The sequence below is a fragment of the Rhea pennata genome, chromosome 5 (genome assembly GCF_028389875.1).
Source record: "Rhea pennata isolate bPtePen1 chromosome 5, bPtePen1.pri, whole genome shotgun sequence".
Classification (NCBI taxonomy): Eukaryota; Metazoa; Chordata; class Aves; order Rheiformes; family Rheidae; genus Rhea; species Rhea pennata.
In genome coordinates, this window is record NC_084667.1 from 54,237,538 (window position 1) to 54,252,395 (window position 14,858).

General features: G+C 35.2%; 1 protein-coding gene across 5 annotated transcripts in view; it reads right to left on the reverse strand.

The window, feature by feature from the left end:
- The window catches only part of DICER1 (dicer 1, ribonuclease III), a 67,331-nt gene that overhangs the window by 22,399 nt on the left and 30,074 nt on the right, over positions 1 to 14,858 (reverse strand). For 3 of the 5 annotated variants that reach the window (XM_062576604.1, XM_062576603.1, XM_062576602.1), the window contains exons 8-16: positions 14,330 to 14,490; positions 13,092 to 13,260; positions 10,393 to 10,865; positions 6,377 to 6,509; positions 5,703 to 5,945; positions 5,446 to 5,600; positions 3,348 to 3,480; positions 2,827 to 2,902; positions 1,599 to 1,738 (exon numbers count right to left, since the gene is read on the reverse strand). In XM_062576604.1, the coding sequence (XP_062432588.1) occupies positions 1,599 to 1,738; positions 2,827 to 2,902; positions 3,348 to 3,480; positions 5,446 to 5,600; positions 5,703 to 5,945; positions 6,377 to 6,509; positions 10,393 to 10,865; positions 13,092 to 13,260; positions 14,330 to 14,490 (1,683 nt within the window). Of the gene's footprint in view, positions 1 to 1,598; positions 1,739 to 2,762; positions 2,903 to 3,347; positions 3,481 to 5,445; positions 5,601 to 5,702; positions 5,946 to 6,376; positions 6,510 to 10,392; positions 10,866 to 13,091; positions 13,261 to 14,329; positions 14,491 to 14,858 lie in introns of those variants that run through there. The other 2 variants (XM_062576606.1, XM_062576605.1) reach the window with 2 other exon arrangements.

Sequence of the window (14,858 nt, forward strand, 5' to 3'; positions counted from 1 at the left end):
TCCAAGCTCTTTAAACCTCAGCAGAGCAGGTGGGCAAAAACATTCATTTAAAAACTAATTAAACAAAATCCCGTAACAATTCAGTTTTCATGTAAGTTTTGCTAAATTATGATTTATAGATTCATTAACACAGATTTTCTCCAGTAAAACTGTTTCAAAATATCAAAAATATTTTCATGCAGTGGGGACAAACACACACACAACCACTGTGTTATTGCCCAGGCACTACATAACAAAACAATTTTCTTATAATTCCAGCTTGCAGAGTTGAGTACTTGCAACAGCCACGAGGTCAATTTAAAACACTTAATTCTGCAGTTTGTAACAGTTTTTAAGAAACTGCATTTTATGTTGGGTAGGAGCTCATTATATTGTAGGTCTCAAAAATGATTCTTCTGTTTATCTAAAAATAGACTGCAGTACATATAACTGGATTTAGAGTTACATTGTAGCAAAACTGTGGGCTTGGCTTAATGGAAAATTACTCATAATTTTAGTAACTATATTAAGCCCAAGAGGATTTTGTAGACCTTAAACATTTGCCAAAGTTCCCTTTCCAGATACGAGAAGTTGGGACAAAAGCAAGTGAAAAATATTCTTGAATTCTGTAGAAAAAAAAAATGAGAACAAATGATGCGTCACTTGACAAATCAACTCCTCTAAATGAGAGATACTACAATTGTGCACTTTAAGAATCATCCGCATTCCAGAAATCACCAGTTGCTGACAAGAAGCACCAAAAACACCTTGCAAACATTCAAACTGGTAAATCTGATGTCTTGCAAGAGAAAGGTTTTCTCACCTATCCCTCTTTCTGTAATATTCTTTATGATGCTACAGTATGATTCCTAGACTTTTCCAATAATCAAAGTGCTAAAAAAATTGGAACACGTGGAAGATGCCAAGACTGGATTTACTTAAGGGCTATTACCACAAGTGAGGCTGCACATAAATGTACAACACAGCACTATAAGCTACTACTGTGAGCATACATGATGTTCTTGTACACAACCAAAGGCCACATCTACGCCATTCTTTGTGAAATATGCAAAGAATACCCTACAATTTGCTTTGAATGAGCTACCTGTCCCATTCAGAGACTCTTAGGCAGGTTTGCTAACTGCAGGGAAAGAAGGGGTAGCTCTAGAAAGCTAGTATTTTTTACTTTGCTATAGTATATTTACCACAAAGCTAAAGTTCTTAGTAGATTACTAATGCAGGACCTTATTTTTGCTCCCATACAACTAGGAAAATACAGTCAACAAGCTTTACAAAAAGCATACCTTCTTTTATTTCAAAGTTTGTTTCACTTTGCAGGTCTACACAACTTCTCACTCCCACCTTTGTTCTTCATCTTCTTAAAAAGCACAACCCATTTCTTTGAACTACAGGTATTAGGAAAACGTGTTTCCATCAGCTCATTCAGGAAACCGTGCAAGTTTCCATACAGTTAATACTGTAAGTATTTTGATTATAAACACAAAATTGCATTTATAAGGAACTATGCATTATATAAGACTAAGTGTTAGTAATTTTGTCTTCTTGTTAATACATAAAATATTAGACTGGAGATGTGGACAGCACTAAGTGATACTAACAGCTTTAGGATAGCACTGTCTTCGTTTTGTAGAGCCTGGCCTTCCTGGAACACTGGTTTCTTCTTCATCATGTAAATCAAGTTCCTCCTCATACTTAACCGTTTCTTTCCCAACTGGCATCAAATGATCATCCAGTTCACCTGATCATTATGAAAGAGTAAACAGAAATAACATCAGGCAATCAGATCTTGGTCCCTTCAAATATTATGCAATAGATATAACAGTTTAGTAAAACAACTAGCTTATATATATATTTTTAAATACGCTTACAGCAGCAAGGCCTCGTAAGTAGGAATTGCAATAAATTACTTTATACTTTATTACTTTTTCTAAAATTTGTTTTCAGCAAAAATACTTTTTGATAGTAGAATGCTATCGGAAATTTCAATTAATTTGAATTATACAATGAAAATATCAGAGAAAAAAAATAATTCCTTGTGCCAATAAAAGCCAACCAGCAACAAAAATATTTGATTAGGATGACTCACACCATTACTGCAATAAAAAACAATTTTATCTCTGTATCATGCTAGAAAGCGCAATACTACTGTTGAATATCTCAACACTCTCAACCCTGAGTTCAGCCACTACAGCATTCGGTATGTTTATTGGTATGAATCCGACGATCAAAAGGTTTAATTCATCAGATAATCTTCCAATTTTTTTGCTTAAAGATATTTAAATACCTCTGTACTGCTTCAAAGTATCCATAACAATATGGAATACTCTTAAAGATAATCTACAATAAAGAATATACTCTGGTATATTTATTAGAGACAAGACAGCTGAAATAATCCTGAAATGTTCTATTTTTTTGAACCGCAATTTACAGAGAATATGATACATTTTGGAATGTGTATTTTAGAATTTTCTTTGTTACAACTCATTTCAAAAAGGTTATTGTTTGACTGCAATATATAGGTCACAATCTAAATCACAACCTGTTAAAGATCTTTTTCCCCTTTATGTTAAGCACATTCATCATCAAAATCTGTTTTCAATTACAGTTGCATTCACTGTTTAAGACAATGTTTGTTCAATGAGTATTTCACTGGCAAGCTAGCTAAATTATTTATTACATGATCACATGACAAAACATGAGAAAAAGAAAGAGATTAGGAATTTTTAATAGTTAAAATAGAAACATATCTATAGCGTCCATACAATATTCAGTTCCTCAATTACAAATAGTTCTTGATCAAAGAGATCTTGCTTTTCAAATTCTTACCAATTTTGTGCAGTTTTTCACAGCAAATAAGAGCTACAACTCTCTCAGCCAACCTTGCACAGCTCATTGGAGGACCCTATAAATATTTAAATAATGCTTAAAAGTTTTGGTTGAATAGTACACTACTTACTACATATTACACAAACACTTTAACACACACATTACATAAGCAAAACTACTAATATATTTACAAAGACACTCTGGTTAACATTGTTTTTCCATAGAAACTACAAGTTTTTGAACTCAGTATCAAAGAGAACAATAAAGTGCCCTCTTACAACTCATAAGTGGGCAAGAAATATAAATATTTATGCCTTTTGAATAAACAGTAATTGTTGAAAAACATTACAACAGAAAAACAATCTGAAAACAACTACAGTGCACAATGCAGGAAAAGAGAGATCACGCAATTTTCATTAGCAACACTGAAAAAAGCTAGTTCTTAAAAAAAAAAAAAAAAAAGCACATCATCTATACAAACATTCCCTTATTTTCATGCTTCTCTTTCCCCAAATACCTACAACAATTGAGGCTCGAAGAGGTGAGTTGATGGGCAGGTAGAGAGTAGAGTAGAACGTATGATCAGGTAGTTCTCGGGTTTTACACTTAGGAGCTAGGTGAGTAAATGGATCACTTGGTAATCTAGCACAGTACCTGAGTTGACAAAAGATTTTTCAAATCAATACCTGCATATTGAAATCTGAAGATATTACATGGAGAATTTTGCTTTATGGTTGTAAAAACTACAGAAGATTTTTGGCTTGAGTTTCCAAACATTATTATTTAATGAAGCAGAATAATAAATAAAATCATAGAACAATTTAGTTGGAATGAACTGTTGGAGTCCAACCTCCTACTCAAAGCAAGGCTAACTTTAAAGTCAGGTGAGGTCGCTCAAGGCTTTGCCCAATCAAGTTTCATATATTTTTAAGAATTTTATACCCTCTCAGGGAACCTGTTTCAGTGTTTAACTCCTTATACTCAAGTATAAGGAATAACATTTACTGACTGGAATTTCCCTAGGTACAACTTGTACCTTTTGCCTCCTACCCTTTTCACTGTGCAAAGCTTCTAGCTTTATCTTCTATAGCTCAAGATAGCAATTATATCACCCTTAGCTATCTCTTCTCCAGGCTGAACAAAGCAGGTCCCTCAGCTACTCTTCATACATCATATACTCCAGCATCCTAGCCATCATCGTGGCACTCTGCTGGACTATCTCCAGTTTGTTCTGACAGAGCCCCAAACTGAACACCGTGTGCCAGACGCAGCCTTGTGAGTGCTGAGTGGAAGGAAAAACTTTTCAACATGGTGGCTATACTGGGCTAAATTAGCAAGAGCATACAGCTTTTCTTTCGTACTGCAAGGCTACACTGCTGACTCATCTTCCACTAACTGCGAGACAGGAGATCTCAAGTCTTTTTCTACAAAGCTGGTCTCTAAGTCAGCTGGTTCCAAACCTGTAATGATGGACAGAGCTATTCAATCCCAGGTGGCAAGCTTCAGATTTATTTTTTGTTCGATTTCCCATTTACTGATGATCCATTTTTTTCCAGTTTGACATGGCTCCCCTCTGAATGGTAGCCTGGCCCTCCATCGTAGCAACTGTTCCCCTAACAAGCTTGGCATCAAAGACAGATCTGCCGAGGAAACAATCTATGCTACTCCACAGATCAGTGATGATTAAGTTAAACTGTATTAGACCCAATAACAGCCCATAGGCAATGCTACTCATATCCAGCTGCTAGCTAGACTCTGAACTATTTACCAGTACACCTTCCGAGTCCAACAGTCCTGCCAGGTTTTATTTATCACGTAGTTCACCCAGTTAGTCTACACCCCAGCAATCTGGCTATGAGAATGTTTCAGGAGATTGCATCAAAACCTTTACTTAAGGCAATAATATTCATTGCTTTTCTGCTGTTCACAGAACTGAGTACTTCACAGGAAACAACGGAGTAGGTCAGGCAAAATTGCCCATAATGAAATGGCTGGCTGCTTTTAACCACTTTCTTGTCCTTTATGTGCCTAGAAATAGCTTCCATGAGAATCTGGTCCACAACACTCCAAGGAAATGAGGTAAAATTGACTACTTCATAGCTCCCTGGATCCCCTTCCTTTCCTTTTTTTGAAGGCACGCAACACATTTACCTTTTTCTGTCACTCAGGACCTCTAATTGCCATAACCTTACAAAGATGACATTGGCCAGCTCCCTCAGAAGCATCCCATCCAGTCTCATAGACCTGTATATGTTCAGTTTACTTATTACATTTTTTATTTTGTTTTTAAACAAAACCAGTTTGCTGTTACAAATGTGAGTATTACAGTTGGAAGATTTTACTTCATTTGTAACAAGTTATGTGATTTTTTTTTAAAAAAACTACCTTGGCAAGAGCAGTAAAATCACTAAATTTATCATCAGAACTAGAATCTTTGTAGGAGAAAGAGACAATACAAACTCTTTCTTTCACATACTTGTGACAATTCTCTTGAGGACAAAAGATTCTGTCAAGATTTCTAAGAGGAGGCTTATACTGTACCCCAGCCTATGCTACCATGTTGTGAGACAAACGTTTTATTGAAAGACAAGAAGGACAAGAGGTAAAAGTGCCTCCTACCTATTTATGTGTCCAATAGCAGTGTTAATCGTAACTCTCGGACTGTTCTCATCTGGCCTCAAAACATAGGGTGGAAATACATCATCATCATCAACAACAGGTTCAGTTTCAGTTTCACTGGTATCGACAGATTTTGAGCATTTGTTTCTCAGGATCTTAACATTTTAGGAATAGAACATAATAATAAGTTTTTTCTCTTAAAAAGAAACTGTGCTAAAAAAATAAACAAGAATAGGCACACTCCTTCAGCTTCGTACCTTCTCAATTGCCTTATACGTCTTAAGATCTTCCTCAAAACTTTTGATTTTGTCTGTATCTGCTAACATGATATAATTGGAAATTGGTGCTCTTGCTCTTCCTTTTGACTGCACATAGGAACGGTATTCTGTGGGCAAGTCAAAACGCACCACCAAGTTGCATTTTGGTATGTCAACACCCTCTTCTACAATACTAGTAGCAATAAGTAAGTTGGTTTCATGTGCTCGAAATTTTCTAAGAACCTGCAAAAGTGATCAAGAGAGATTAATCTGGCACCTGTTTGTATCATGCAATTGATTAACAGTTAGTAAAAAAAAAACGGAAGAACTGATCAGACACTTGCTTAAAAATGCATTTATAAATGCATATGATTTTCTGTACACTTTTACTGTATCACTACTAACCCAGTAGAGAAGGAAAGTTACATGGTTGATGATCTGACAAGACACAAACACAACTTTGCAAGTTTTAATTTCTATCCATTAGTGCAGCATGACATAGTAACTTCTCAAATCATGTTTTTTTAATGAAAAACATCTGTATCATAAGTATGCATACTTGTTAAACCAAGGGCACTCCCTGAACTTCCAATGACTGTGCCCAGACTTTGCCTGTAAAGGAAAGTTCTGAAGGTAGTGTTACTTTCATTTTTTTTTTTTTTTAATGAAGTTACCTCCTCTTGTTTTCTGAATTCTACTTCCATCTGCTTGTTACGAGGCTGATTCTTGCCAATGCCATGTCCAGTTATAAAATTGCTGCTGATATAAGCCAGTTCTGGATCTTGTTTGCCAGCTTCTTTTATCAACCTAGAAGTATTCATGCATTTTAAGTCGCACAACACAAAAAATGAAAAATAATCTCTTGCTTGTAAGACTTAAGACATATGTTTAAAAAAAATGAAAGCATGGCAATTAAATATTTTGCCAATATGCAAGTAAACTGGCCTTTATGTTTTCTAAAATTACTAGTTTCTAGTGAAAACTTCTGTAAGGATAATAAAAGATAGAATGCATATATATATGCAGTATATGTGTGCATGCATCACAAACATTTTAGATCATGATAAAAAAAGTTAAATGCAAAAATATTTTTAAATCAAGACATTACTGTAGGGTTTCCAGATGTTCAACACCCTATTCAAGACATCTGAAAGCTAACCTCATTTTCTGTAAATGCTGGCTGAGTGACTTTAGCAGGAAGATCTTCTAATTGTGCCCTCAAAAATACGCTTCTCTGGTATGAAGTGTTAAATTTTTTAGGTTAAGAAGAGTACAGTTTATGTTTTAAAATGTATATTCTGTTCAGATATATTAATGACAAATATTGTCAAACTGTTTTTCTAAAAAGTGATCTCAGCCCACTTTTTTTTTTTTTAATGCATCTACAATTAGTGAATTTAATGAAAGTCTTTAACAAGGAACACTAAACAGAGATTAGGCTTATTCACGCTTCTACTCTATTCCTATCCACCTTCCTTTAAATTACAGGAGCAGAAGAGGCTAGCTTCTCCAAATGCTTTGATTTCACAGACAAGCCAAAGATTGTTTGTATGAACAGTGCACTGAACCTAGAATTAGGCATTTATAGATTTTAAGCATAATTACCTTGTGCAACCAAAGTAATTGCTTATGTTGTAGCATCCTTATTTGATCCATTTCCAGCATGGACAGAATTTGAGATTTCTCAATCATAACAAGTTTATGAGCAGCACAGCTAATAAGAATCAATCGGTCATATTAAAACAAAAAACCCCTCAAAACCCACATCTCTCACTCATCCTAAAACCATTTTTCCACTTGCCACCTGGTATATTCATCTTGTTATCACCAGGTCTTCCTCATATCCACAGGACACCTACTGTCACATACCTCTAACAGTAATTCAGACTCCTCCCCATTATGTCTCCCAGTGCTGCATGGCACAGAAGATGAAGGCACTGTGACAGATGCTGCCAAACAGAATGGAAAATGCCAAGTTCTTCCCTTCCTCTACTGGAACACTGCTGAAGTCTCTCCCTTTTACCTGATTACTGATTTTTACAACACTCATAGGAACATAAAATGCCTCAAAGACTTCTACTCTTTCCTTTCAAATCTGTTGAAACTGGACTGGACAGAGGAAACCGGCAAGAGAACGGGGCAGTGGCAAATAGCTTAGGAAAACAGACTAAAAGGATCCTCTTGTATGAAAATAGGAATGTGTGTTAGTTCAAAAGCTTAACAGATTCACATTTCTGTATGCAGTCTAGGCACTCAGAGATATGTACTAAGTAAGTATGGGCTGTAAGTGGACAAAAATCTAAAGTTATTCTCTTTTTCCACTTGACATTTCTGTCAAGTCATAAACCTCCAATTTGAGTGTTTACTAAAGACTTCAAAATAGTCTTACCATTTCTCACTACAGAAGTGGACAACAATTAAAAGTATCTGAATAAACATTTTCTTGTGCACAGCTCTGGCAAGTTCTTGATAAACATTTAAGATTTCTACTTTGTAGTTAAAAGGGAAGTAATATTAATGCTAATTCTTGGGCTGTGCTTTTCAAATAGATACAAAAACTTGCACTTTCAGACACTTCTCTAGGGGTGGTTTGTACCCCTGAAACAAGAAATTAGGAAAAGTCCTCTGTTCTAAAAAGGAGTTTACAGAAACTAGAAGTCCATTGTATAGACTAAATAAAAGGATTATGAAGACTGTCAATAAAATAAGCCAGCTAATCTTTGGTTACTACACACATTTGATGAAGTTTTAAGCAGCTGATCTGTAGCATCTACTAGATAAGCAGTAGCTGTTGCTAAAAGTCTCTAATGGAAAGGATTAGCTCCCATCACTGCTTGAGAAGAAATTCACATACAGTCCACCACACGCCACCAGGGTTGCCCTTCTTCAGTCACCATAAACTACAGACTACATAAAGTGGGATTCTAGTCATTAGTAGAAAGAAAGAAAGAAAAGAAGAGGTACATGATACCTCTGTTTTAACTTAGTTCTACACAATGATCCACACTGAACTGGTATACATGAGGGCTGAGCAATTTCCATATATTCTTTCTGAACCCTCTTGAGCCTTCCTTACTTGAGAGACAGCCTTTCCACTTGTTCAACATGTATGGTTGTAATCAGGAAAGGCCCTTGAACCAAAACTCCTCAGTTTAAACGATCCTACACAACAAGGCTCTCCAGTGAAGGTCTTCAGCCTTGTTGAACAGCCTAGACCTGCAGATCATCCAGGTATTCTGATACCAGGTAAAAGAACATTTTGCAAGTTTGCTGAAGAGCTAACTTTTGGAAGAGGGTGAAACATTACATACGGTTTTATTTTTTGCTGCCCACAACTTGTTTCAAAGGTACCTAGAACTTAAAGATGGCAAAGATGGCACCAATTGGTTACCTATTCCATTCAGAAATCATTCTCAGTCAAGTTCAACAGTAGTTAGGATACAATACAGTGCATAAATTGGTTTTCAAGAACATACAATGGAAAAACAGGGCATCATCAAAAAAGTCATACAACAAACAAGAAAAAAAAAATTCACAATTCTGTTCAGTCTCTGTAGGGTGGTGAAATACTCATTTCAGCTCAGCAAAAATTTATCAGAAACTTAATTTTTTAGGGAAGTTACTAACAGCACAGGTTAATTTCACTGAAAGGTTTAACTTGCACTATACAGTATGTTTACGTAAACATACATCTACGGGTGCAAAAAGACAAAGAAAAGCAAAGAAGTTCATAGAAAATAGGCAAGTCTGCAGATCAAAGAATGTATTATGTACTCAAACTCCATTCAGGCAAAAGTAACAATAGAATGGTCAGATTCAGAGGTCTGTAAGGTCAAGAACTATCGGGAATGCATAAACAAATCATATAAGACATTATTTAACACACTATCAAAAAACCTCCAAACAGAAAAAAAAGTGAATAAATCAAATGTCATTCACAGTTTGTGGAAAATAGCATTTATCAATTTAAAAAAGTATATATAACTAACAGAGATCACATTGAAGCAAAAAATCTGATAAGGAACTCATACTGCAAAGTGTATCTTGGCATATATTCCAGGGATCGTATTTTTCTTGGTGGAGACTAGGAAGTGCTTAATGTTTTACTCAAAGTTTTACTGAATAGGTGTTTTATAAATACCAACTGTTAAAGTAGTACTAGTAAATCTTAAGCGGAGATATTTGTGCAACATAAATTTGGTTTCCTTTAAACTTGAATCAAAATAATGTGGTTTAGTAAGGTAAGGATAAAAAAATCCAGAAATATTGCACTCAGCAGGTTAAAAAAATTCCAATATCCATCACAAATATGAATTTGAAGACTGGTTAAGGCAAATCAGTGTATGTCCATTCTACAGGTCAAATACAACATCTCATATATTGCCTTGAAGAAGAAATCAAATTACAAACTAAGGTTCAAAAATCAGCTATTGAGTACAATCTAAAAAATACATATGCTCTCCCCACCCACCCCAATATGGACAGAGCCTGAATATTTCACTTTTTATTATTCTTTCTTTACGCAGATTCACTATGATCTCCTAAACCCAACTTTGTAAACAGAGTTCTGAAATACAAGACACAATCCTCTACATAGTCATGGCATTAACATTCATGTGCCGGCTGCAGAGTAAGACTTCTTTTTTTTTTTTTTTTTTTTTAAGGAAATGTTTAAATAAGTAAGATTTACCTATTTAGGACAACTGCTGTGTATCTTCTTTCCACAAAAATAATTCCACATAAAATATTAGTAAAAGGAGATGGGAAATTAGTCTCTGGCTTCTCCTTCTCCTCAATTTCTTCATCCTCATCATCATCTTCCGAATCACTCCAAGATACGTAGTTATCCTGATTCCTATTGTTATACCATTCAACACTTTCAAACTGCTGCCGTTCATATGGTTTATATTTGCGCAAGATTTCAAGCAGCTTTATTACTTTTGGGGTTACAAATTTCAGGTCAAGTGAGGCAGGTGAGAAGTGCTCTTCACAGAGTGCATGTATTTTCCTTAGGAAAGTGTCTGTAAACAATAAAAATTTCCTGTGCAGCTCCTCTTGCTCATGTTTGATATACTTCTGTAGCTCTCTCACCATCATCCCAGCTACTTTATCTGCACACCAGGGTCCCAGAACAACCAATACAGCTCGACAGTCTGACAGTATCTACAACAAAAGAATTCAAATATTGGTTCAAAGAGTACATTTATTAACTGATCATTTTAGACTGGAATCTTATGTTTCATGCAGCACAATCTTCATAAGCATTATGACATTTATAATGAAGACCTTTAGAAGTCAGCTTTTGTCATTCACTAGACCCTATCAACTTGTGTTGCTGATGAAATGCAACATCTTGTTTCTTGTTCCTGAATTATTACAACTTTAAACTTTGTACACTCCTATATCTCAACATAAACAGTTTTAATTACTATTTTGCACTGACAGAATTGTCATTTGAAATTTACCTCACGATAATAATGCTAAAAAGCAGAATATTTCAAGAGGCAGCTAGATAAACAAAACAAAAAAAAAAAAAATACTATGCCTCCTCATTAATGCTGAAACTAGAAACAATTGCAAAAATTACAATAACTACTTAACAGACATTTTTACTTTGCTATTTGTTATTGATACGTGCCAAGATTTCTAAAGTATCTAACTAGGAAGTTGTGCAGTAGTCTTAAGTTAATCTTACTAAGTCTAGCCTCTCGCAGGAAAAAAAAAGTGTGTGTGCGCATATAGTAAGAAAATGAGAGGAAACTATACACTTTACAGAGAAAACCACCTAATGATTTGAGTACCAAGACATTATCTGATAGAAGGCTCCTCCCCCTCCTAAGGTGGTCAAACTTCATAGTAGAAAATTCAGAAACAGAATACAAGGATACAACTATTCAAAAAGAATCATGACCTGGCTGTAGTGTTACAAGAGAAGTATCATAAAAGAGTAAGGATATTACAGTTTTCAGTGGATCTATGAATTTCTCTTGTTCGCTTCTGTGAAGAAGTATAAAACAGTGTACCATCATATTCTCTACCTTTCTTGAAGTTTATCAGTTGCAAGACTTAACTAAGGGCAGAATTATTTAAACCAAATGTAACTGCATATAGAGCTTAGACTATCTTCATAGTCAAGACAAAGCGTAAAGAGCTCCGCAAGTGGAAAACTGATTCCTTTCTCTTAATATAGGTGCCTCCACCTTCTTGGAGCCATTGGACCATAGAACAGGCACAGAAGTGGTATATACATTAGCAGCATAGAAATTAATCCACTTTTATGGACAGCTTAAGCCACGAGGATTGATTACTGCTGTCAGTATTCCTTATGTTTTACTCTATTGAATTTTAAGCATAATACAGAAGTAACCCAGAATTACCCTTCCTGTGCAATTGTTTTATACTGAAAAGTAGAAAAATAGGCTTCCTTACAAAATAGTCTTCTTTCTGGACCTAATAATCTTTACTCCAGACAGTGCCTGAGTGCTGGGTTTCCAGGAATATTGAAAGAAATTGGAGTAATTTGCATGGAACGGAAATATATTCTCCAACTTCTTCACTGATTATCTTAATATGACTCACTACTGTCATATTTCTCACTATGTTCTTTTGTTAAAAAACAAAAAAATAATAATAAACCATACAATAATAAATATGCATCTGCATAGATGTACCTCAGGAGGGAATTTCAAATTGCAGAGCTCAAGTACATAACGATGCCTGGACCCTAAGCGCGACAGATTCACGCTCAATAGGCTGTATGTTCTGGATTCTATTCTGTTGTCCCACGTGACAACAACCATTGTACAAAAATCGTAGGGGAAAGCATGAGGTTCAAGGTTTCCTTTGAGCAAGAAGGTGTGGGTGTACACACTGGCACTAGTCTAATATTCTTCTGATTAAGATAAATTGTGGAAACTGTAGAGCTGAAGCTAGAATTTCTGCCTCAATTCTTACTTTATCTTGTAACACAACCAGGTACAACTTTTCTGAATGTTTCCTGAGGTACTATTTCCCTCTTCTGTATTGAATTATTCAAGTATCACTGGAGGTCATGCAGACATCAAATTCTTGACTTCAGAAATAAGCACCCACAACATAATGGTACAGAACTACTTTATTGTCTTAAGCAAATATGAACACAAAATTCTCAAATCAGATGAAGTTCTAATGCAGGAATGAAATGGCTGACACTCAAGCCCACTCATACTTACGAAAAGCCCTACACCATTAGTAGAGAAAAAGAAAAAGTTATGTGTTTTCCATCACCACCACTGCCCCCAGATACTCCATGCTGACCAGTTTAAAAAGTTTCAGTAGTATAATATATACAGCAAAGCAAAGGGGAAAGTTCCAATTCCCCAGGTTTTACATACAGCTTAAAGTCCTTACCTGCTTAGAAATCAAAGTAGAATCTCTCTCTTTTGAATGTACAGATATGTTGCAGTCATTTAGAAAAGTAAGTGCTTCATCCAATTCCTTTAATAGTCTTCCATACAATCCACTTTTGTCAGTATATGGTCCACAGTCTACAACAATCTCACATGGCTGAGAAGTATATCTTAATTGAGGGCAAAGATCAAGTCAAACACAGCTTCCTAAAGTCAATTATTTTTAGCTTGTTAACATCATACAGCAAATAGTAAAGGCAGTAAGGAGTGGACTCAAGTACATTTCCTCTCAAAAAGTGAAACAAATGATGGTTCTCCAAAATGTGGTCTTTTGAGATGCCAAATAATACATTAATGTAAAGTTAGCAAATATGTATATTTGCTCTTACACAAGTGACTCTTCTTAAATGACAGAGCGAAGAGAGAAAAATTCTTAAAAGTAAATAGTTCCCATGCATTTAGAAAAATGCATTTTAAAGAAAAGAACTGCTCTAGAACAAGATCATCTTAGACAAAGATGGAGTTCACACAATGCAGTCCAGCTGCTGTGAAAAAACATGCAACATCAATCACTTCATGCTAATTTTTCCTTTACAGTAAACAGTCACGCTATCATCACTTTTAATTATTTTAACAATATTCACAGCATTCTACATTTTATAATAACGTAGGGAAAACAGCCCACTTTCCATGGTATTTCAGTATTGTTTTTACTGCTTCCTTTTGCCCCTTGATATCTTTCACTAGCCTCTAAACACAGGCTACTCATTTAATTAAAAAAAAAAAAAAAAAAAGTGGAAAAAATCACGCACACGCTTTCGGGTATTATGGATATCTTTTGTTGTAGGTGCTGCAACATTTTTCTAAACTACATAGTAAGATGATGGCATATACTAGACCGGGACCTGTTAGTCTTATAGGAAGTTCAAAAATGTGTGATGTGGAATGTGAAGTTTCCAATTTTTTTTTTAAACTACGTAAAAGCTCTGAAGATTCCAAAGCCAGGCGGCTTCATACTTACAGCCTTAAGGAAAGTTATGCTTCAGCACTGGTTACTCAGAAAGCAGTTTAACAGTTTACCTTCCCTCCACGGCCCCAGTAGAAGTAACGGCATCACATACACACAAACTTTCATAGGACTTGAGAGGAAATATTTCCAGTGGTTTCTTTCTTCTCTGATGTTTCCAAAATGAAAGGCACAGGTATCAATTTAACAGCCACAATTATATTAAAACATACCTGTCCAAGACCACCAAATCAGTTGCAGTTTCAGCATTGCTCTTTAATATTTTCTCCAGTTTCTGGATCTTTTCCTCTAACTCAGCAGGATCACATTTCCCATTTAAAATGGAAGCTGTTAATCCCAGGATTCGAGGACATGATGGACAATTCTCACAGATCTGTGAAGTAAACCAGAATTAACTGCCTTAGTATAGTTACCTTCTACCATTTTGCAAGCTTAAAATCAAGAGTAGATTGCAAACCCAGGTATTTAGTTGAAAGCTATTATTTCAATAGTAAGTTATGGACAAGGAACCAAACTTGCATATTTTCTGTTCAACCTTACAAACATATTTAGAAAACAGTATGTTAAAAATAATAAAAAAAAATAGTACATCCCATTCCCAAACTCTACTAGTTTCTCTCAAATATTTTTACCAATGAATTTTGAAAATTCCTTAAGTCCATAAATTTAGCTTTTCTATTAATGTCAGATTTTTCTATAATCACCACTGTAAAACATGGTAAATACATTGTTCTTCTATCC